Raw genomic sequence first — 21147 nt, forward strand, 5'->3', positions numbered from 1 at the left:
AGTTACCTGGTTAAGATGAAATCTTAACCTTCCCAGTGCATACTTCTGGATCCGGTCTATAATTGTAATAAAAACACATTTGGCACATCCACTGAATAAACCAACTACTACTATCATCACATTTTGTAGAGTCACAATTGAGAATTATTAGATTAGCTTCAATAACATCAATGTTAGTCATTCATTGTTTTATGGCTGCTACTTGGTCTCCTATCTGCAATTTTAATTAGGTGGAATTGTCGAACAAATATTATTTGTTGCCATTTTTCAAATTCCACTGGACTTTTAATAAGCAAAAGGCAAATTATTATTATATTATATTATTATATTAGTATTATATTTGAAAAAACTGCAGCCGATTGTCTGCCTGTTCTGCAAAGCCATGTTTTGAACCGGTCACAATAAAACACATGCATTCAGTGACTCCTAAAAGCTGTGCTCTTTTCTAAACAGCAACTTGGTGAATGCCTGCATGTGACCTCTGTAAACTGTAGCTACAAAAACATAGGTTACACTAGAAAATAATGATAATTAAAATCCAGAAAGTGGAATCTTAAATGTGATGCTGTATGTTTTCTGTGGTCCACTTACTGGATTCCCAGCTTCTTGCGGTGACTGAGAGCAAAGCCATCATTAGTGAGCGCGCTCAGCACAATGGCGGGGTACACCACGTATTTCTCAAAGCACAGCAGTCCCACGTACAGGCGCTCAAACCACATAAGCACCGCGTCCTCTGCAACACATGACAAAATTGAAAAACCCATGAACGGAGGAGAATCACAAGATTTCAGAGCACAGTTAGCGGGACACATTTTAAGTTTAGAGTCTGACCTGCTGGTGGCGCTACAGCAAAATCCATCCACCCCAGCTCATTTCACAAAAACATAACGGCAAAGCAATACAGAAGTTATGTAGATGTTTCAGTGTGGGCTAACCAACAGACACAGCCATACTTTAGCTTTCACCACCATCGTGAAAAATCAGCGTGACTGTGTATAAGCAGGCAGGGTGTAGCAGTGCAGACCATTTCATTTATTCCCTCCATAAATTCAATTCAATTAATTTATATAGTGCCAAATCATAACAACAGTTGCCTCAAGGAGCCATCATTTAAAACCCATGTATAGTAAACGATATGACATAGTACTGGTTCTGTTATTTCTCTTGTAAACACAAACTGCTGACTGAAAATAAAGAATAAAAAACACGAAACAATACCAAACAGCTACCTTTGTCTGCTTTCTTATTCAGCAGAGGTCATCACAGCGAGTAGCTCCATGTTTGATATGGCAGTTTTTTTACACCCGTCTCAAAAATATTCTAAAAAGTGTCATCTGCTTTTGAATTTTAAATTTCAATTTTCCTTTTTTTCCCTTTCCTTTTGGCCTGCTCAAGCTATGCCTGGACTTGCACCACCTTACTTATCTGAGCTAATTGTGCCATATAGACCAGCAGGCCCTCTTCACTCTCCCAATGCTGATATACTTCCCTAAAGTGCTCTTATCTCCAGAGTGGCTTCCCATTACATGATTAAGAAGCAAGTTCAGTAGAAATCTTTAAAGAGACTGAAAACCTGCCTTTATTTAATTCATTACAAGCCATTACTCTTGGGCCCATCAGATTTCCACTTAGCTGATGTTTTTTAATGTGGTTGTGATATTATTTTAGCGGTATATTTATCCCATGTACTTGCATTAATTATGTAGTGGGACCATGCTGCACACAGTGATTGTGCACTTTTATAACTGAGTGACCGATTGCTGTTACGTTAACTGTATGGTTTTGCTGTTTGCACGCACATACTTCATTATTAACTACATGCAGTAGGGACACTGACCTCTGGGTTCAAACTGGTAGTACTCCTTGGTCTTGAGGACTGGGTGGGAGATCCACAACCAAGGGTGATGCTTCCTGAGCTGGGGGATCAGGTAGTGGGTTACAAACCCCACAGTCCCCGCCAGAGCATACAGCACTATGGTCACAAAGGGCTGCACACATGGGTATATAATAAAAGAGACATAAGATGAAATTATTGTGCCAGTAGTAAAGATCAAATGTAGAAGGCAGTGTAAAAAGGAGAAAACAAGTTGGGCCACCTTGAGAGACAGAAACACGGTACTCGCGGTGATGGCGAAGGTTAGGATGTAGGCAACGGAGCACACAATGATGTCCGACAGCAGAATTTCTTTCTGCAGAGCACAAAAGTGAGGGACAGCTGCAGTCATTCATAATCCACATGAAAACGCATATCCAGCTCATTTAGGTGTGCGATTATTCCTGACTATCTGCGCTGAGCCGCCAGTTTTTGGAGATCAAAGGCACAGGAGCACGGGAAGAGTTAAGCTTTACAATCTCCATTAATGCTGTAAAAGGCGACGGGAGGTTTGCCTTCTCTGATGCATAATTCCCTTTAATCACACACAGTGATCGCCAGCAAACACTGATTCATCATCTCACCTTTATGCAGTTTATGCCTTCTCACGCTGTATAAATTCAGAGATGCACAGAGATAATGAGGATTGATTTTCTGATAATTATTATCCCAGATTAACCTGAGCTAACAGGGACAGGCCTGTAATCCCGGGGCTGATAATAACCTGAACCTCACCATCTTCCACTAATATGCAGATAAATATTGTTACCATGGAATTCTGCAGTTTCTCAGGTAGAGGATCTTTGATGTTTGTATCATCCTCTTCCTCTTCGTCACTCTCCACAAGCGCAGGCATTATCTTTGACTTGATTAGAGATCTGAGAATAAGTATTTTACACGTTTAGATTAGTAATGACCGATGATAATAGGCAGCTAATAATAACAGAATTTATTTATGAAGCTTTTTAACAGCTTCAAATAAAACTTCTGAAGAATACAAATAAAGTGAGTCAGTGACAGTTTTTTAAATAGTATAGGTAGTATCAGCACGTTTCATCGGAGTTATCAACCATCTGCTTCCAGTTCCTTGTGTCAATGATTTCAGCTTTTTCAGCTTTTTTAAAATAAAGAACAAGAGGCTGCTCACAAGCAAACACACACACACGCACACACCGCGTGATACTTACAGAAGTACAGAAGGGTCACTGCTTTGTCGGCTGAGGTGATAGGAAAGCACCACTAAAAGGCCACAAAAACCAGAGAACAGGGCTGGGGTGTGCTGCTCATCCCATGGTTCCTATAAACACCAACAAACACACACAGCAATGTGAATTGTGAGTGTGTGTGACATGTGCTTGACTAGCAACACTTTCTGTGTGTCACAGTCTTGGGTCATGCAACCCAGTGTTTTGAGTTTCACTGTATTTTGTTACTCATTTATGTTCTAGCTCAGCTTATTCAGTTATTTCTATTTTGCCTAGATTGCTGTTATAGTTCATTGTTTTGTAGATTCCCTTTGTGTTTTCACTCTGTGTTTTGGTCTCACTTGCCCTTCATATTGTCATGTCTGTGTCATCATTTTTCCTGTTTTATTTTGAAAGAGTCTGGTGTTCTTTGTTCATTGTATTTAGTTTCACCTCCCCTGTCCCGTCATCAGGTTCGTGTGTGTCAGCTGTGTCCTCATGTGTCTCCACTTCTCATGATCACCTCATGTGTGTATTTAAGTCCTCGTTCATTGTCGCGTCGTCTGTGTATCTAGTCAGCTTCTAGTTTAGGTTTGCGTCTGTGCTTTCTGCTTTGTTTGCCACCTTTAATCCAGCAAAAGTAAAGGCTCGCTTTTCGTTTCAAGTTCAATGCTGTCTCCTCGACTGTGTTTGCACCTGGGTCCTCACACTTCCACACACGGTCTGCCCCCCTCGCAGACCGTAACACTTTGTTTTACTGAAGATTATTTAAAAAATTCCTGTACCTGTACTACATGCTTCCCTCTACTCCTTTAACCATTTAGGTGAACACAGCATTAGTTCAACAGGAAAGGAAAAAAGTACGAAAGAAGAAGATAAGTAATGTTACATCCTCTAAGTGCTCTTCCTCTGTTTCCTACCTTGAGAGCGCCGAAGCAGAAACCGTAAAGCAGAGACAGAGCAACCAGACTACGCAAGATGCTGTACACTGCAGAGATGAGACTGGTGGCAGCTGAGACACACAAGTTAGAAAGGTTAAAAATACACACAGTGGTTTAAAATGGCAACAAACTAAGCTCAGAAGATACTTTTTACTCGATGGCCCTGAAAGGCTGTTCTGTCTTTGTATGTATGTTTATGAATAAACAACCAAAAGTTACAGTTTATAGTGAAAATAGGAACTAGGATCTGAATTAGCTAACACGAGCAATGCTAAAATCAAGAGATTAGAAACCTGTTCCTCCAAAAAAGTGCATGTCAATCTGCTCCAGCAGGTAGATGGTAAAGGTGTTGATCTGAGGGAAAAGGCCCACCAGGAAGGTGATTGGGAAGCAGTAGGTAAAACCTGTTTAATGCATAAAACAAAAGACATTTTTATGTATTTATCAAAGGAAAGAAATACTGTTAGCATACTGCAAGCAACTGCATCTGCATGTTTTCTCCTGTTGCATTTATCCCTACCCACTAGGAGGTCTCGTAAGAAGCGCAGTACATCATAGCAGACGATGGTGACTCCATAAAGGCTGGAGACCGGCAGATCCTTCCTCCTCAGCAGCTGCTCCAGCACCCAGATCAGAGCACAGAAAATGCAGAAGTAGGCCGCTCGACTGTAGGCCACCAGTTGGTTGTGACCCTGGAGACATAAAGGGATGCCGCCTGTAGGGGTTTACCCTGATTTCCATCACAGTAAGATAACACCTACACCTAAACACCTTCCTGTGTTTTCACAGTAATATGACACAACAACCATAGAGTCAAATAAGGCAGATCCTCCGTAGCCACTGTGCATGTTCACCAGTCAAAGCTCAGCAAAATTATTCACATGGAAAAAAGGAACTGTTTTGAAATTCATAACATCATATATCGAAAACTGCCACACTGAAGAGGAAGAGCAGTCACATTCACACACAACCAGGATGCACGTGTTTCCTCCATTATTAGTGATTATTATACAATCTTTTCAGTATTTTTTTCAGTAACAAAGAAACAAACTTACATGGGTTGGTGAAGCTGCATCTGGTTGAACACTCTGCAAAACAAACCCATAAAAGCCAGTTTGAAAACAGCAGCGATAATACCAACTTTAGTCTGATAACATCCATCCAACAATCCTTTCATCTACCCATTCATCCGTTTTCTGCTGCTTATCTGGGTCATTGGGTTATCTGTGTAAGTATCCACTGTAAAAGCTACGATTTAGAACCTCGACTTCACTTCAGATCAATCCTTGACTGCTGTTGAACTGGAGATGGCTGTTCATGCCTTCATCTCCTCCTTCTTAAATTATTGTAATTCACTATTTTCTTATCTGTCTAAAGCATTTACCAATTTCCTTCAATCTTTCCAAAATGCGGCTGCAAAGCTTTTAACTCACACGCACAAATTTCGATCATATCAGCCCATTGTTAAAGCACCTGCAGTGGCTTGCAGTCAGGCTTAGGTTTCAGTTAAAAACCTTGGTTCTTACTTTTCTGGCCTTGGGTGAAGCCCCCAACTATATCATCAAATTACTCCACCCCTATTCACAATGCTGGATCCTTAGGTCCTCAGATAGAGGTTTTCTTGTGATCCCACATACTAGTCTGAAAACTAAGGGGGATTGTGCATTTCAAATCTTAGCAAATCTTAGCACCAAGACTGTGGAATAGCTTAACACTCTCTCTTCATGTTAGGGTCATGTTTTTGTGTTCTCTGTTGTTTTATTTGGTTCATGTGTGCTCATTTTGACCTCACATTAGCTGTCTTTTTTACCAATAGTCTGAAAAGCACTTTATGATTGCTTTCTTGCATCAATAAATACATTTTACTTTTACTTTACTTTTACCCCCAGACCTTCCTCTCACTAACCAACTCCTCTAGCTTTTCTGGGGGACAGCAAGGAATTCCAAAGCCAGCTTGGAGACGTAATCTCTCCAGCGTGTCCTGTGTTTGCCCCGAAATCTCCTGCAGGGGGGGACATGCCTGGAACATCTCACTTAGACTGCATCCATGTCAGATGCCTGAGCCACTTCAACTGGCTCCTTTTGGTGTGGAGAAGTAGAGATCCTATGACTCACAGTTAATCTGGCCCTTCACTCAGGGCCTGTTTGCCTTGGGAGATCCTATATAGCACATAACTCCAGGGATCACCAGGACATACAAATCTCTCCACCATAATGAGAGGGCGATTCATGGATGAGAAAATATGCAGCATAACATAGTGGGAGTTTAGTGTCTGAGGTAGGTCATCATTTCCTTGTTTTTGTATATATCATATTTCGTTATATTTGGCTAAATATTCTCTCTGGAGGCTGGACTGGTGGGGGTCTATAAAGCAGTGACTGACTAAATTAGCGTGTAGGCTTTGCTGCATTTCAGCAGAGAGGAAGTGAGTAAGAGCAAACAGGAACTGGCAAGTCTGAGGTCAGTTTTACTTTTTGTCTATATTTAGTGCCAATGGCTAACATTTTGACCTCACTCTTTATTCCTTAAACGCAGCACAAGCTGTACCTATTAATGTGGCAATTACATCGTCTTGGATTTTGTCCTCAGTTTGATATACAGCATCTTTATCCTGGACTGAAGACTTTTTTACCTTCAGTAATGAATAGTGGCAACTGGCAATGACCAGACAGAACTGGAAGATCCAGAAGTCTTTGAAGCACCCATGGTTGAGAAGCACAAAACCCAGAAAGGAAACCAGGAAGGCCATGAAGACTGCAACTAGATTCTCCAGAACATCCTGGTTTCTATTATATAAAAACAAAAAAAAAGCAGCACATGCAAAAGGCAGAGACAGGTCACAGCAGAGCCTCTAATACCTTATTAGGAAGGAAGAGTGCAAAGAAAAGAAGTGACTCAAAGAGAGACCTGCTGCTGAACAATGTTCTTCACCACATAGCGAAGGATACAGGAGATATAAATACTAACGTGACGTACAAAAACTCATCTCTAAAATTTTGTATGTAAACTAGATTTTATTTTCAAAGTGTGAACAGCTGGAAGATCTTACAGCAGGTTTTGTGTGTTACCTGTCCAAAAGGGCGAGCAGCGCGAGTCGGTCATATAAAATGTTGATCCACTTCCCAGGAAAAAGTTTGAGTTTGTAATAAATTTTCCTGGCCGGCTTCTCCTGAGTGGACGTCTCTGATGAGTCATCCAAAGAATCCTCTTCCTGACATATACACACACACATGCACACGGGCATAAGCAGCTTACACCGACTGGAATTTCAGTGCAATAATACAGAAAACCAAAACAGTCTGCTGTTTGAAACCTACATGATCCCGCATAATTCAAAATGCAGTCTTTTTATAATCAGATCTCTGAAAATGAGGTGCAGTACCGATTCATTCGCAAATCGTAATTTGATGTTTCAGCTTCAATAACTGATCCAGACAGCTTATGTCACTCTTGCTCGTCTGGGTCCAGATGCAATAAAGACTGATTCAGGATTGACCTTCTTGCTACTACAACAGCCTGACAGAGACAAGACATTAATTGGATTTAGCTAAGTTAAGTGGGCCATTCTAATGTGCATTTAGAATATATATATTTTAAAATATATGCTGTTTTATATGCGATCTTAGCCCTGTGACAGCCTAGCAACCTGTCCAGGGTGTAACTGCTGCTCACTCTATTACAGCTGACATGCTCCTCCTAGGTTGAGCATGGCACGAGCAATCCTACCTGAATAAACAGTTAAGAAAATGGATGGATGAATTGCTATTACTAGTAACCACACTGAGAAAAGTGTAACAACAGTAGTGACAAATAGCATATAAATATGGGACTGTTTATGTTTATGTACAACAAACTTAATTTAGACGTATGTATGATTAAGGGATCACGTCAACCATCCATTTTCTAAAAATGAGTGTACGCATGAAGCGTAATGAAAAACTGGTATGGACGATTTTGTTCAATTGTATATACACCCGTGGAGTAACAGAGGACTTCATAACTTTCATAATGGTTGCACATTTACATCTATTATGGGTTATCTATGCATGTAAATAACGTACGTGACAAGAACGCATACAATTACATGCTGGAAAAAAGCTACTCATCCAACATTAAACTTTTAATGTAGTCCGTAAATACACGACACTTGACTTCATAAGTTAAAATGTCTAATGTGATAATAAAAAATCTGAATTTGGAGACATCAAAACTGATTGCTTATTCAATTCAATATCTGCTAAATTAGATGCTATTCTCATGTAATTACAATTGTGCTTTTATTTGTGCATAAATGTTACAAATGGGTCATTTTAGCCTGCTGGTAGGTGGTTGCTAAGCAACATGATGACATCCCAATAGTTAACATAGATAGGAAGGATTTAAGTTGTGACTGTGCGCTAACTGTGGCTGCTCGACTCCTGATGGTATGGGAGGAGTTTATAGAGAAACAGGCAGACAGATTTGCTGTGTTATATTAAGAGTTACTGTATTTTAAGTACTTGGATACAAAAAAAAACCTGACAAATTTATCAATGGATTCATTTCTTCACCTGGTTAAAGTACCTCAGGAGTTTTTCTTTAAAGAAGGAAGCAGATGTGTTGTCAATCTCACATCATTTGGTTTCCTTATAAAACATTTACAAACCCCTTTTGTAACCTTGTTTATTCTCAGGCCTCTTGTTGACTCCCTTTACAATATTTCTTGAGATTATTTTCATATCAGATTTATTATAAATTTGATGCTACTGGGTTGGAAAGCAAAAATATATATATGTATATACAAAAAGGAGACAGACACCTGGAAGATCTCGGGGTGCGTTCTTCGTGGCCGAAGCCTGTGTGCAGGGATGATGCGTCGCTGGAAAGGGCAGTCACTGTGACCGCCCACAAGGCCGTCCTGACACTCTGAGTTGGAGGAAGTCGACAGCAGGTCACTGAAGACACACATAGTGGAGGCTGATGTGAGTATGTGGAATATACTTGATTATACAGGCAGAGATTACGGTTTAGCAGAGGATGGAAACAGGCATTGACGTAAGATGATGTTTAGAAAAGCTCATGGGGGCAGTTACAGTCAAAATGCAGGTAGAGAAAGCAGGGAAAAAACAACAGAAAAATAAAAATTATTTATAATAGACAACTTGTTGTAGGCAGATGAAGAGGGGGACGAGTGGAGCGTGGAATGAAGTTATAACAGCAGTACCACATGTTGCCGGTAATGAGCTCTGCTCCTAGCGGCAGATTGAGAGCTCTCTCTGCATACAGCTTACGAGGCCTGTCTCCTGGTGACACAAACAGACACATTGAACTAGTCAGACATGCTCTATTTTGATAATAATAGCTTGGATTTGTTTAGCATTGCAGCCATCTGAGACTGAAGGGCTGAAAATCTTGGAGCCATTCCAGGAAATTGTCATATAATCTACAAGCTGCTATCATTGTGTGTGTGGGAAGCTGCTGGCAATGCTTCCCACACACACAATGTATTTGCACAGAAGATCATAATATTATTAGACCCCCCCAGATACTGACTGAGGGTATTAACAGCACATGGTTGTTGATTGTGACTACAGGCAATTCAATTGTCTCCTGCATGAAACACATGAAATTTCTAAGAACTAACAAAAAGATAAGGCAGTCTAAACGCTGGACAAGACTAGCTACTTACGGTGTACAGTATGAAAGGTGTAGGCCTCTTCTTTGTTGGTAGCCTCTGGTCTGCAGATGACCTGCAGCATGGAGCTCTCAGATTGAGACGTTTGCGAAGGAAGGGAATCGTAATCCGGATCCTTTTCTCTGTCTGTCTGTGGACTGCAGACAAGAAACAGAATCAGCCAGAGATCCTGGATGCCATTAGATTATATAAGTGCTGTAAACATGTGCTTATATCTGTGTGTGTGTGTGTGTGTGTGTGTGTGTGTGTGTGTGTGTGTGTGTGTGTGTGTGTGTGTGTGTGTGAAATCAGCTGAAACATGTGAGAAGTTAATGGAATGCTTACCTGTCAGGAGAGACTATTGGGATCTGTGTAGGTGTTATAGCCTGTAGCGTGTTGGTAGGCAGACTGGTGGGTGGTTTGGGTCTCTCTGGTTTGTTGTCAGTGTTGCTATCGGTTACTGTTTCATCTTGTTTCGAAGTTGCACTTTGATTTTCTGTACATGGATTAAAGGAAATCATTTTAATCAAATGAGCCTTTCCAACCTTTTTCTTCTATCTATCTTTCTTTACCTTCGTCTGTAGCTTCAACTTCCTCCTTGCGCTCTGGTTTCTCCTCTTCTTGTGTACTGCCACCTCCCCCTCTGGTACTCAGGGATCCCAACAAGGAAACAAACTCCAAGAAGTTTGATTCATTGGGAATCTGGCCCTCCTTTGCCTCCAGGTCTGATTTGGAACTGGTCATGGTAGCCTGACAGACAATGAGAAATATTTGGGAGTTTTTTGGGCGGTCATTTCCAAAATGGACACAGAAATACAAAGGGGCAAATCTATCAACATACCGTGTTGTGTGAGCGGCCTGAAAGCAGAACTGCATCTTTCCCGCTGTCCATGCTCAGCCCTCGGATGTGAGTCCTCCCACCAGGTCCGTAGCGACCCAGAGTTTGGGGCAGGCGCAGGAACCCTTGTGAGTCCACGTTTGCTTCCAGAGGGTCCGTGTCATCTGGGTGGGAGTGGACGTCGATACCCGACGAGCTGTTATCATTTGTCAGCTGTGGACTAGGTGTGCTGTCAGCGGTGATTTGCAGACTAAGACGTTTCTGCTCTGGATCTGGGCACTCGAGCATGGTGGACTCAGAGCTGGTGGTTTCTCTGCATAAGTGGAACTCTTCACTTTGGCTTGTAGTCATATGCTGTTTCGGGGTGGGGTCGTCCTCTGAGCAGATCACTTCCTCTCCCTCTTCCGAGTCCTGCTTCTCCTCCTCGGGGGAGTCGAAAGTGATGACAGGGATTTTGATGTGACTTTCTCCTGCATCCTTCTGAGCCTTGCAGGGTACACAGAGACATGTCACTTGTACTTTCCCTCGAACGTAACAACACCTCTGACATAAATCAACCGGCATTTAACAGCCGACAAACTGAACACTATAACACACACAGAATACAAAATCTGATCTTCCGCATAAATTTGGAGACTTAGAAATATATCTACCTAACAAACACTGTCAAATTCTTTTGCACTTTGAGTTTCATACAGCAGCTAAGAACCAAACAAATGTATGATAAAATAGTAAATGTACACAATTTCAAAGTAGATAAAAGAATAAATAAATACAATGAAAACACAAAAAGACATTTAGATGCTGAATCGAATTTGAATAAAGGTCTGATTTCGCTGGGAAAAAATGAGCTTTTATACTGTTTACTGCTATCTTCGGTCATCTACAGCATGAACCTGAGAGCACTGAAGGAGATTGGTTTAAAACAAACCACTAAGGAAATTACTTAGACTACTAAAACTGGGTTAAGAACTGTCCAACACATTATTAAAACCTGGGAGCGAAGCAGTGAACCGCGATCTTCTGGAAAGAAATATGTTGGAAAAACATCTTCAATGATGAACAGAGATCACTTCAAAGTTTAGTGAAATCACATTGCGAAAAAAATCAACAGCAGCACTCAAGGTTAGTTTAATCGTGAAAGTAAGAGCATTTCCACACAAAGATAACTCTTTGTGGAGCATTAAAGAAACCACTTATCAGAGAGGCTAGTCAGAAAGAAAGGTTTCAGTTTGCAAGGGAGCATAAAAATGTGACCCTGACTGGGTGCATCAGGGTAAGAAGAGGTGGAGGAAGTGATGATGGGGGCTGTGTTATGATCTAGGGTTGGTCAAATCCAGGTTCAGCAATGATATTTCCCCTAAAAATGTTGTCAACTGACTACATGAAAAGACTGAATGACCAGGATTTTCCATCAATGGATTTCTTTTCTTCTTTAAAGGCACGGGAATATTTCAAGATGACAATGCCAGCATTTATCTTTCAAATTGGTAAATGGCCTGCATTTGTATAGCGCTTTACTTAGTCCCTAAGGACCCCAAAGCATTCAGTCATCCAACAGTAGTGATGGCAAGCTACATTGTAGCAGAGGCGAGTCTGCCGGACACTGGCGCCACCAGGCCCTCTGACCACCACCAGTAGGTTAGTATCTTGCCCAAGGATATTTGGCATGCAGCCAGGAGGCAGCCTGGGATCAAACCACCGAGCATCTGATTAGTGGCTGACCTGCTCTGCCACCTGAGCTACAGCCAATTGTGAAATAATGTCTCAACGCGCATGAGGTCAAAAATATTGCTGGTGTTCAATGACCTGTGTGCCTGTGACATTTAAAATGATGAAGTCACCGTGATGCAACTACAGTTGGGTAGCGGAATGAGATCATTTTAACATTTTAAAAGCTATGTAAATAGGGACAACACCAAGAAACAAACATTATGTGTTTAAAAGTAACTGAGTAATGGATTCTGACCTGTGCATTCTCCAAAAGGCTCTGCTTGACGCTCTCTTCCAACTGAGCAGCAGTCTGAGGATCACAGCTCATAGTGATGATGATCTTGACTGTGTCGCTGTCGTCCAAGTGAGCTGGCACAGGTCCGGGGCCAGAGTTGTCTACCAGAACCACTTCAATCTCATCAGAACAGTATGTCTCCTCCATAGCCTACTCATAAAGAAAAATACTCGTAATAAACCCGGCCCTTCAAATTCAAATTGATCAAACATGTCTTCCTACTCTTTTATGAGGTCTACCTGTGTAGGAGGTTCTGGGATATCAATGACATGCTCCTGGTCCTCATGGGGAGTCTCCAGTGAGTTGTTGTTGGCATCTGAGGGCTCTTTATGCCCCTTACTCTCCTCTTCACTCTCATCTTCACTTCCCTTGGAAGAAGGCAAACCTTCATCGGCTATTTCTCTGTCTGCAGTCTCTTTATCCTCAGAGTCTTTTTCCTCTATTCTGTCTTGCTCTGGCTCTTTCTCTGCTGTCCTTTCCTGCTCCGACTGCTCTTTGTTAATCCCTGTCAAAGATCCCTTAATGTCTATCCCTTCTTTCACAGGTTCAGTTTCAATTGTTTCTGTATCAGTTTCCTCTATCACACCCGCAGATTCAGTCTGGAGCTCCTCTTTTTCGGCTTGGGATGGGGGCCTCTGCTGGGCCTGCAGCAGGGGGGCAGCCTGATCGGGATTGGGGCTAGAGAGATCATCAGGAGATGGCTCTGGGCTTGGCTGCAAGCCTCCCTCCACAGGCCTCTCCTCTGCAGCAGTTCTGTCTTTCTCTGGAATGAAATGCAAATTCAATTTGTTGATTTAAAGCGTAATATTAATCAAAGCCACAATAAAGCTTTAAATCCTACAGTGGAAATAGTATAATACCAATATTAGTTATAACTACTATAACTATTACAGTAGATATCTTCCCATTGGGGAGGAAGCTATAGATTCATCCTTCTACTATTAAAAACAAATGGCACCATTTTTGCACAATAATCTGGTGCATTGCACACGAGGATTTGGATTTCTTTTTTTTTCTTCCTTTTTCAATCAGCTGACTGGGCTCTTACTAATCACCAGTCCATTAGGTCATAACTTTACTGAAAGCAGTCAGCTGCTCTTGTTGGCCGGCTGCTAACTCTGTGATGTTTCCTTGGGAGGAAGTTGTCGGCCTGGATCGTGTAAGAAGCCATCCAATACAGTAGGGAAGAGGAACAGCTTTCTTTCAGCACTGACTGATTTTGACAACACGCTAAACAGGAAATGGGTCTGTTACAAAGAACCTTTCATGGGGGTTAAATGTGGAACTGCAGTTTTAAACTGCTGCATCCTGTCTTCACACAGTTTTTGCATGCTTATCTCTTAGTCATATTGTTTGTGCCATTTTTTACATCCCAAATAGCCACAAGGTAGTCTTTTGGCATTGCTTCATACTTCATACTTAGTGTCAGTCTGACTAAAGTTTCACTAGGTTAAAAAAAATGTAACACTACAATTTGAGATGACTCGATCATTCCAAAACTCAAAATCAATCTGCAGTTTACAAATAGTCACCATGGGGATGAATGCAGTGCTATATAAGAACCAGTCCATTTGTCATGTTTTTTTCCTTTATTAGTTAACTATCTGTATCTTAGATTAGCATTACCTTCCACGGTCTTCACCTCATCTGACTTTGAGCAGTCCTGTATGGAGGACAATTCAAAAGGTTGGGATTACAATTTAGACATAACACAGTATCCTCACACTGCCAGGTGTTAATATTTAAACCTTCTCTCACCACCCCAATCAGTCCCGGGTCAGTTTCAGTCTGTTTCACCGTCACCTGGATCACTGAACTGGGACGCTTCCGAGCCAACGTAGTCATGGCAACACTGTCAGGCACTGTGCTGCTCTTCCTAACGGCCAAAGACATGAGATGAAAACAGACACAATTAAGTAGGAATGTGAATAATGTAGCACATTTTTTAAATACGGTGATGTACAGGTTAGAGATACAGATGAATAAAGAACGCACAAATATACCGCTTTATACATATAAATGAATTAAAACTCAATTTTAGTCCCAATGCAGTTAAAGGAAAACTCTAAAAACTGATGTAAAGACATTTTTTTGTTTATTTTTTAAAGCTGTTTACAGACTAACCCTAATGGTAAACACATAATCACCTGCTGATTTACTGCGGTTGTATGAGCTGGGTCACCAAGAGGTGGAGCAGGATCCAAAAGTGCAGAGACATAAGAAACAGCAACACTTTAAAGTGCTATATTTGTGATAAGCAATACTTTAAAATTAGAGAAAAGGAACCTTTGAAGAGCATCTCAGGATTTCCGCCACAGAGAGGCCTAAGAGGTGTAAATTAAGTTCTAATAGAAATATATTACCCTCAAAAAGTCCCTTCTCAGCGGTCAGGGCTTTGTGAAAGTTCAAAAACTTGAGCTTGTGGAGCTCAAAGTGCCAAACAGTTCTAAAGGTCATACGTACAATTGCTAGAAAAAAATATGCTTGATTATTTTAGAGGAGGTGTTTCAAACATTTTGTGCCCAAAGTCTACCAAAGGGCAAATCAAAATTTCAGCATGCATCGTATCTGCCTTAAACAGTATCTCTATCATCTAAATTCTTCTGTCTCTTTTGGACTGTACTGTACGACTAAGGAAATCTTGGAAGCCCATTTGAAGCATCTAGACTTAGCATAAAACCCCTTTGCAAGAGTGTTGCCTTTAAGTTTCTTTTGCTTTGCAATAAGCTCGACAAGCGTATGTCTTTCACACAATCAAGTATCCTTTGCTGCCCCCAATTCAGGTCCAGAGTTGTTTTGATCTTTCTCTAAGAAGGGATGTTTTTCTGCCTCACAGCAGACCGTTTGGGAACTGCTTTAAAGTGTACTGCAGAAATGGCTGATTGCATTTTTAAACACAACATCACACTTTGCCCTCTCATTCCCAGTTCAACAAACCAGACAGAGAGACAGAGAGGCTGGAGAGTGGTAGTCGAGTGAAATAAAAGGTGAATGAACAGAGGGAGCAGCATTAATGGAAAATCAGAAGTAAAGCAGAAGTAAAATATGATTATTTTTTTATACTGGGTATGTTCTGAAATACAAATAAATATGCTCACACCTCCACTCAACTCTGCAGGAAGGTGCCACATTGACAGATTTTTTTCTGAATATAACTGAAGAGTGTGTGTGTGTGTGTGTGTGTGTGTGTGTGTGTGTGTGTGTGTGTGTGTGTGTGTGTGTGTGTGTGTGTGTGTGTGTGTGTGTGTGTTGCTTGTCAAACAAACAGCCAAGATGTAACCTGGTCGCTACGATTTTATATAAAGTTTCACATGTAAAAGCCATAAAACAGCAATTGATACATCAGCGGACAGAGAAAAAATTTACAGTCTGAAGAAATCCTGCAAGTTCCTTGGGAGGGAAATTTCGAGGAACAAGTACCTACTAAAACGTTGCGAGATGTCAACTGATTTGGAATCTATAGTTGACATAAGTTAGCAGAGACAGAGATAGTCTATGGAACTCATTACATCAGTGCACCATTTTTAAAGGTGTATTTTAAATTCTATTTTAAATTCTAAAACACACTGACTCTTACAGATGAAAAAGTAGAAAGAAATACTTTCGTTTGTATTTCCTTTTTCATCTCAACTCAATTAAATGTAACACATTCACACAGAGAACAAGATTTTTTTGTCTCTGTGCAGATCAAGTGTCTCAGTGAAGGGGCTGACTGAAGCTCGCTGACCTCTCCTCATTAGCTCGCTCACTCACCGAAACTGTACTTTGAGTCTTTGAAATGAAGTAGAGAGAGTACATCCCACTTTGAGACACTTGATCATGAAAGTAATCCCATCTCAGACAGAGGGAGAAAAGCACAGAGACACATAAAGAGAAAGAAAGGCGGGACTAAAATGGAGAGTGATGCTTGGCTATGTTTAGTAATAGTGGTATTATTTTAAAATTGGGTCTCAGGCCTAAATGTATAATTTCATGTTAATAATTAAGCTGTGTCATTAGGGATTTATACCTCTGGCCTAGATTTTGTATTGGTTATCCGAGTAGGGGAGCAGCTCAAGGCACAAGGAAAATTATTTCTTGGTAGTTATATATTTGCAGCTATTTCATATTTATCCCACTCACTGTGTTTTTGGTTTTTACCTGATGCTGGGGGGCAGGCAAGAATCTGAGGCATTACTTTTCTTCTCCTGAGCTTTGCTGAGGTCAGAAAGGCTGCTGCGGACCACTGCCTCGCCCTCGTCGAACATCAAGTGCAGCCGATAGTTGGCGAGCTTGATAAGGACGAAGAAAACAGTGATGGAGGAGCAGTAGATGCTCAGAGCCATTGTAGTAGGAGGCAAAGCCTGTGGAGAAGAAAGGAAGAGCTTAGTCATATTGAAATCAGCATTTCCTGAATCTCCTGACTCCACCAGGACAGAGTTTGATTCAATGCTTCAAGCTTTAGCACCACCAATTTCTTTTGATTTACATTGCAACACAGCCTCAGCACACTGCAAGATCTGATTTTGATATATTGGTAGATTAATAAAGTTTACTAGTCCACAGGGGAGAAATTGCCCGTAGCAAAGAACAGGAATATCAAAGGCAAAGTATCATGTCAATCATGAGTCATAATGTCCCAGAGAGAGTTCTTGCTGTTTTGAATGTTTGCTATTGTCCCTCAACTTCCTTCCATCATTTATCCTGCGCTGAATACGACCTTCACAAAAAACGCTAAAAAACTTGAAATTTGAAACACCTTCCCTCGGAAAGCTTGTGTTGTTTCTGCAAGGGAAGCAGTGGATGTTTTCACACAGTCTAGAAACTGTCAGCAACAACAATTTAATATAGAATCAGTGCCAAAGTGCTTACCGTCTGAGGTGTCAGTCACACATCACCATCTGCCTTAATAGCTAAAATATGTGACTGGCTAATTTCGGGATCACCAAAACAGATATAATCAGCAATATCTTATCTTTGATAAACTGCTTACAAAAATGTACTCTGTGTACAATAAGCTGCCATTGCACTGTTTGCACAATCAAGTCACATTACCCTTTCAGTATTTGTACTGTTTTGCCATAATGTCTCCTATTAATTGCCTATTCACAAAGCAGGTGGAGTCAGCATCATTACAGCTAAGGTTAATGTGTTTGACCTATAGGTAAGCTGTATGGCAGGAACACAGAGGTCACTGAAGATGTCCCTTCAAAGAAGAACGGGTCAAATTTGATTGTATTGTATTGTATTGTATTGTAGTGGAGGTTGGGCAGTAAAAGTCGAGACTATATATAGCTAGGCTTTCTGCCTCTATCAATCACCATATAGCATGAAGCATCATCAGCCCGTGTATTGTCACTGGGAGTAATGCAGCCAGTGTCGCACCTTTATCAAAGCCCATGGCATGAAAATATTAGTGAACCACATTTCACGCTTTCTGGCTCCAACACTGTCACATCCAGGAGCAGCCATGCTTTCACTTACTGCATGCGGGAGAAAAATACTGCGACAGTGCCCTTTTCCTGGCCTTGTGTTTCCATCAGCTGCTACATTGCGTGATATTCCATTCTCCTACAGCTTGTGGTTGTTGTTTTTTTTCTCCCAAGGATAAACAGGGGCATTATTACAATTTTACCTAGGTAGTGTGGGCACCTTACACCCCACGCACGGCCTTGAACGTCACGTTCCTCAATAAAAACTCACCAGATGGAGAGACAAGGGCAACATCAGGAGAAATATCCACAGATAGAGGTGACATGAGTTGTTGAATTTATTCTGGTCCGGGTCGTGGTACCAGCCCCCGGTCAGGGATGCCCAGACCCCCTGACGGAGGGTTTGCACAACCTGTGAGCCCATCTCCCCTCCTCTCCCCTCCTCTCCGCTCAGGTTGGACTGGCTGATGGTGATGATGCTGGTGCTGCTAGGCTACAATGAAATGATCTCCTCTATCTAATCATGCATGCTACTGTCGCTACGCCTCCATGTTGGCGCGACGCAGCTTGAGTCTTGAGTCTTTCCTTTCATGGCTCGGTCTTCCTCAGCGTTGTCCTCTCGTCTGCCGTTTCCCATCCCAGTGTCGATGCGTGCATTGCTGCTGCTGTTGCTGCTGCCGCGGTCCTCATCATCCTGTCCTGTTCGTCTCTATCCTTCCTCTCTCTCCTCTCAGGCTTGCCTGTACAGATGCGCAGCTCTGACCACCCCCTCCCTTCTGTCTTTTTCACTCCTCCTCTCTCCATATCCATCCATGTCCATTATGCGAGTTCCACCTTCAGTCAAACACTTTGCGACATGCAATCAAGCCACGTTGTGCATTACATACAATGTATTTGTATCCTATGTACAGACCATGAATTGCGCACAGTATTTAAAGGTTTTAGAGCTTACGTTTAAAAATAATGTATAGCGGTGCAAACATGCAAAACATATTATATTATATTATATTATATTATATTATATTATATTATATTATATTATATTATATTATATTATATTATATTATATTATATGTGCACGTGTGTTTTTGTAGTCCACCATCGTTATAATTTCCCTGAAGGCGCGCTCTCTTCAGGCATTCCTACAGTGACTCCTCCCCCTCCCCCTGCTGCTGCTGCTGCTTTGGTCACGTGTCAGGTGTCCACCAATGAGAGCGCAGCGCAGCCTGCAACGGGAGCACCAGCAGTGTCCCCTGATCGTCTGTCCAGCCACTGCTTGGTCCGACTCCGTCTGGCGAGAACGTTAGCGGGGTCTTGTTTTGATTAAAGTTGACGGATCTTTTTCAATTTCATATTTTATACCCTGTATTGTTGTGTGAAAGTACAGGATATATACTGTGGTCCCCGAGTACTTATCCGTTGGCTGTTTTTTCCCGCACATCACCGAAAGAGAAATAAACTTTGGAATTAACCGATCTCAAAGTGGAGAGGAGCAACTTTTCCAACAGGCTGACCTATGCTAAGCTAACCAGCTAAGCCAGAAGTCTGGAATGCAGTTGAAATTCCAGTTAAAAGTCCACAAAGGAGCGCACGAACCGTCCGTTTCGCTATTCGGTGACTATATGAGATTTACTAGAGACTCTCACAGTGAAAGCTACTCCGCGGAGCCTCTCCGTATTTGGTCGGAATGGACGCTGCAGGTGCACCTCTTGAGGCACCTGCGAAAACTTGGTAACTTGAGAGCTAACTTTAGCCTTTTCACGTTAGCATTCAGCAGAACCAGACAGTGTTTTGTGATAGCTTTAAATTAATTTGGCTTGGCAGTTAATTGTTATTTTTTCGCTTTACTGGCATTAACCAGGAGCGTTAAAAAGCGTCGTTAGCTAACCCGTATTTCGGCTAACTTAGCCAGCAACCTCGCTAGCTAGTTATTGACCCTCACACTTGTACCGGAGTGGCGACGTGGATACAGACGCGCTCTCCCACGGGACTTTGGACACAGTTTGACCACGGCGTGGACTGCACAAGGATACCCCCTCCTCTGTTTTCATCGGATAGTGTCTTATATGTGACAGCATGAGGATTTCAAAAAGTTACAAGTTATCTTTTTAAAGTTTTCATTTTGTCCAAAAAGCGCTGCACCCTATGGTGCCGCTACGGCCACCGAGAAATGGATGTCTCGCAGGCCGCTTTCCCAAACGGTGAAGGGCGGCCGGGCGGCGGTGGGACCGGGGAACATGCCTGGGCAGAGTCCCCCTCAGTTCGGGCTTGGGCTCACTCTGCCCCGCTGTGCCCAACTCGATCCCTGTGGACAGCTGCTTATGACTACGAGGCGAGCGGTGAGGACGAACTCAGCCTCAGGCGAGGTGATGTAGTAGAGGTCCTGTCCAAGGACGCTGCAATCTCCGGGGACGAGGGATGGTGGACGGGGAAAATCAACCACAGGGTAGGGATTTTCCCTTCCAATTATGTCACCTATCAGCCCGCTATATACCGTCTCCCAGCTACAAGTGTGTCGACGGGGGTCCCAGAGCGAGTCCCCAGCTCGCCCGTCCAGATCCCTTTTAGTGAACTGGTATTAGAGGAGATCATAGGCGTGGGTGGATTTGGTAAGGTTTACCGGGGCACATGGAAAGATCAGGAGGTCGCTGTGAAGGCGGCTCGGCAGGACCCAGATGAAGACATAACGGCAACCGCCGCCAGTGTTAAACAAGAAGCTAAACTTTTCTCGATGCTGCAGCACCCCAATATTATTAAACTGGAAGGGGTGTGTTTGGAGGAGCCCAACCTGTGCCTGGTCATGGAGTATGCCCGAGGCGGGACACTGAACCGGGCGCTGACCGGAAGGCGGATCCCTCCACACATCCTGGTCAATTGGGCTGTGCAGATTGCACGCGGGATGCACTATCTACACGAGGAGGCCGTGGTACCCATTATCCATCGTGACCTGAAGTCTAGCAACAGTAAGCAAAGATCGATGTGTGTGTGTGTTTGTGATTAAGACAGATAAATTGAGGTAACATAACTTGCAGAAGGATATTTTGCACTTCATCTTTTAGTCATTTATGTTATGTTAGTTATGCTTTGGTTTCATTCTGCTCTGTCACTCTTTAGGTGTTAACTAACTCTTTTAAATCACTTGTTTCATGTTTCCATCATCTCAGAATATGTGTCAGCGCTGTTTTGCAACTCCACATGTACCAACCTGTCACACAAATAATGATAGTTTACCATTTCC

General features: G+C 42.2%; 2 protein-coding genes across 5 annotated transcripts in view; one reads left to right on the forward strand and one right to left on the reverse strand.

Annotated features, from left to right (window-relative positions):
* Positions 1-18703, reverse strand: part of pcnx2 (pecanex 2) — a 38763-nt gene extending 20060 nt beyond the window's left edge. The window contains exons 1-23 of the mRNA XM_085181816.1: positions 18181-18703; positions 16639-16841; positions 14257-14374; positions 14125-14161; positions 12738-13261; positions 12460-12648; positions 10494-10976; positions 10225-10402; positions 9998-10148; positions 9668-9810; positions 9203-9281; positions 8798-8933; positions 7068-7210; positions 6632-6785; positions 5054-5086; positions 4519-4690; positions 4292-4402; positions 3978-4069; positions 3061-3170; positions 2643-2751; positions 2097-2189; positions 1838-1988; positions 592-733 (exon numbers count right to left, since the gene is read on the reverse strand). Of these exons, the coding sequence (XP_085037942.1) occupies positions 592-733; positions 1838-1988; positions 2097-2189; positions 2643-2751; positions 3061-3170; positions 3978-4069; positions 4292-4402; positions 4519-4690; positions 5054-5086; positions 6632-6785; positions 7068-7210; positions 8798-8933; positions 9203-9281; positions 9668-9810; positions 9998-10148; positions 10225-10402; positions 10494-10976; positions 12460-12648; positions 12738-13261; positions 14125-14161; positions 14257-14374; positions 16639-16841; positions 18181-18333 (3704 nt within the window). The 5' untranslated portion in view covers positions 18334-18703. The remainder of the gene's footprint in view (positions 1-591; positions 734-1837; positions 1989-2096; positions 2190-2642; positions 2752-3060; positions 3171-3977; positions 4070-4291; positions 4403-4518; positions 4691-5053; positions 5087-6631; positions 6786-7067; positions 7211-8797; positions 8934-9202; positions 9282-9667; positions 9811-9997; positions 10149-10224; positions 10403-10493; positions 10977-12459; positions 12649-12737; positions 13262-14124; positions 14162-14256; positions 14375-16638; positions 16842-18180) is intronic.
* A 439-nt stretch (positions 18704-19142) lies between these two features.
* map3k21 (mitogen-activated protein kinase kinase kinase 21) overlaps positions 19143-21147 on the forward strand; it is a 32548-nt gene continuing 30543 nt past the window's right edge. For 2 of the 4 annotated variants that reach the window (XM_085181820.1, XM_085181821.1), the window contains exon 1: positions 19143-20872. In XM_085181820.1, the coding sequence (XP_085037946.1) occupies positions 20080-20872 (793 nt within the window). In that variant the 5' untranslated portion in view covers positions 19143-20079. The remainder of the gene's footprint in view (positions 20873-21147) is intronic. The other 2 variants (XM_085181819.1, XM_085181818.1) reach the window with 2 other exon arrangements.

This window comes from Neolamprologus multifasciatus, chromosome 13, assembly GCF_963576455.1.
Source record: "Neolamprologus multifasciatus chromosome 13, fNeoMul1.2, whole genome shotgun sequence".
Taxonomy (NCBI): domain Eukaryota; kingdom Metazoa; phylum Chordata; class Actinopteri; order Cichliformes; family Cichlidae; genus Neolamprologus; species Neolamprologus multifasciatus.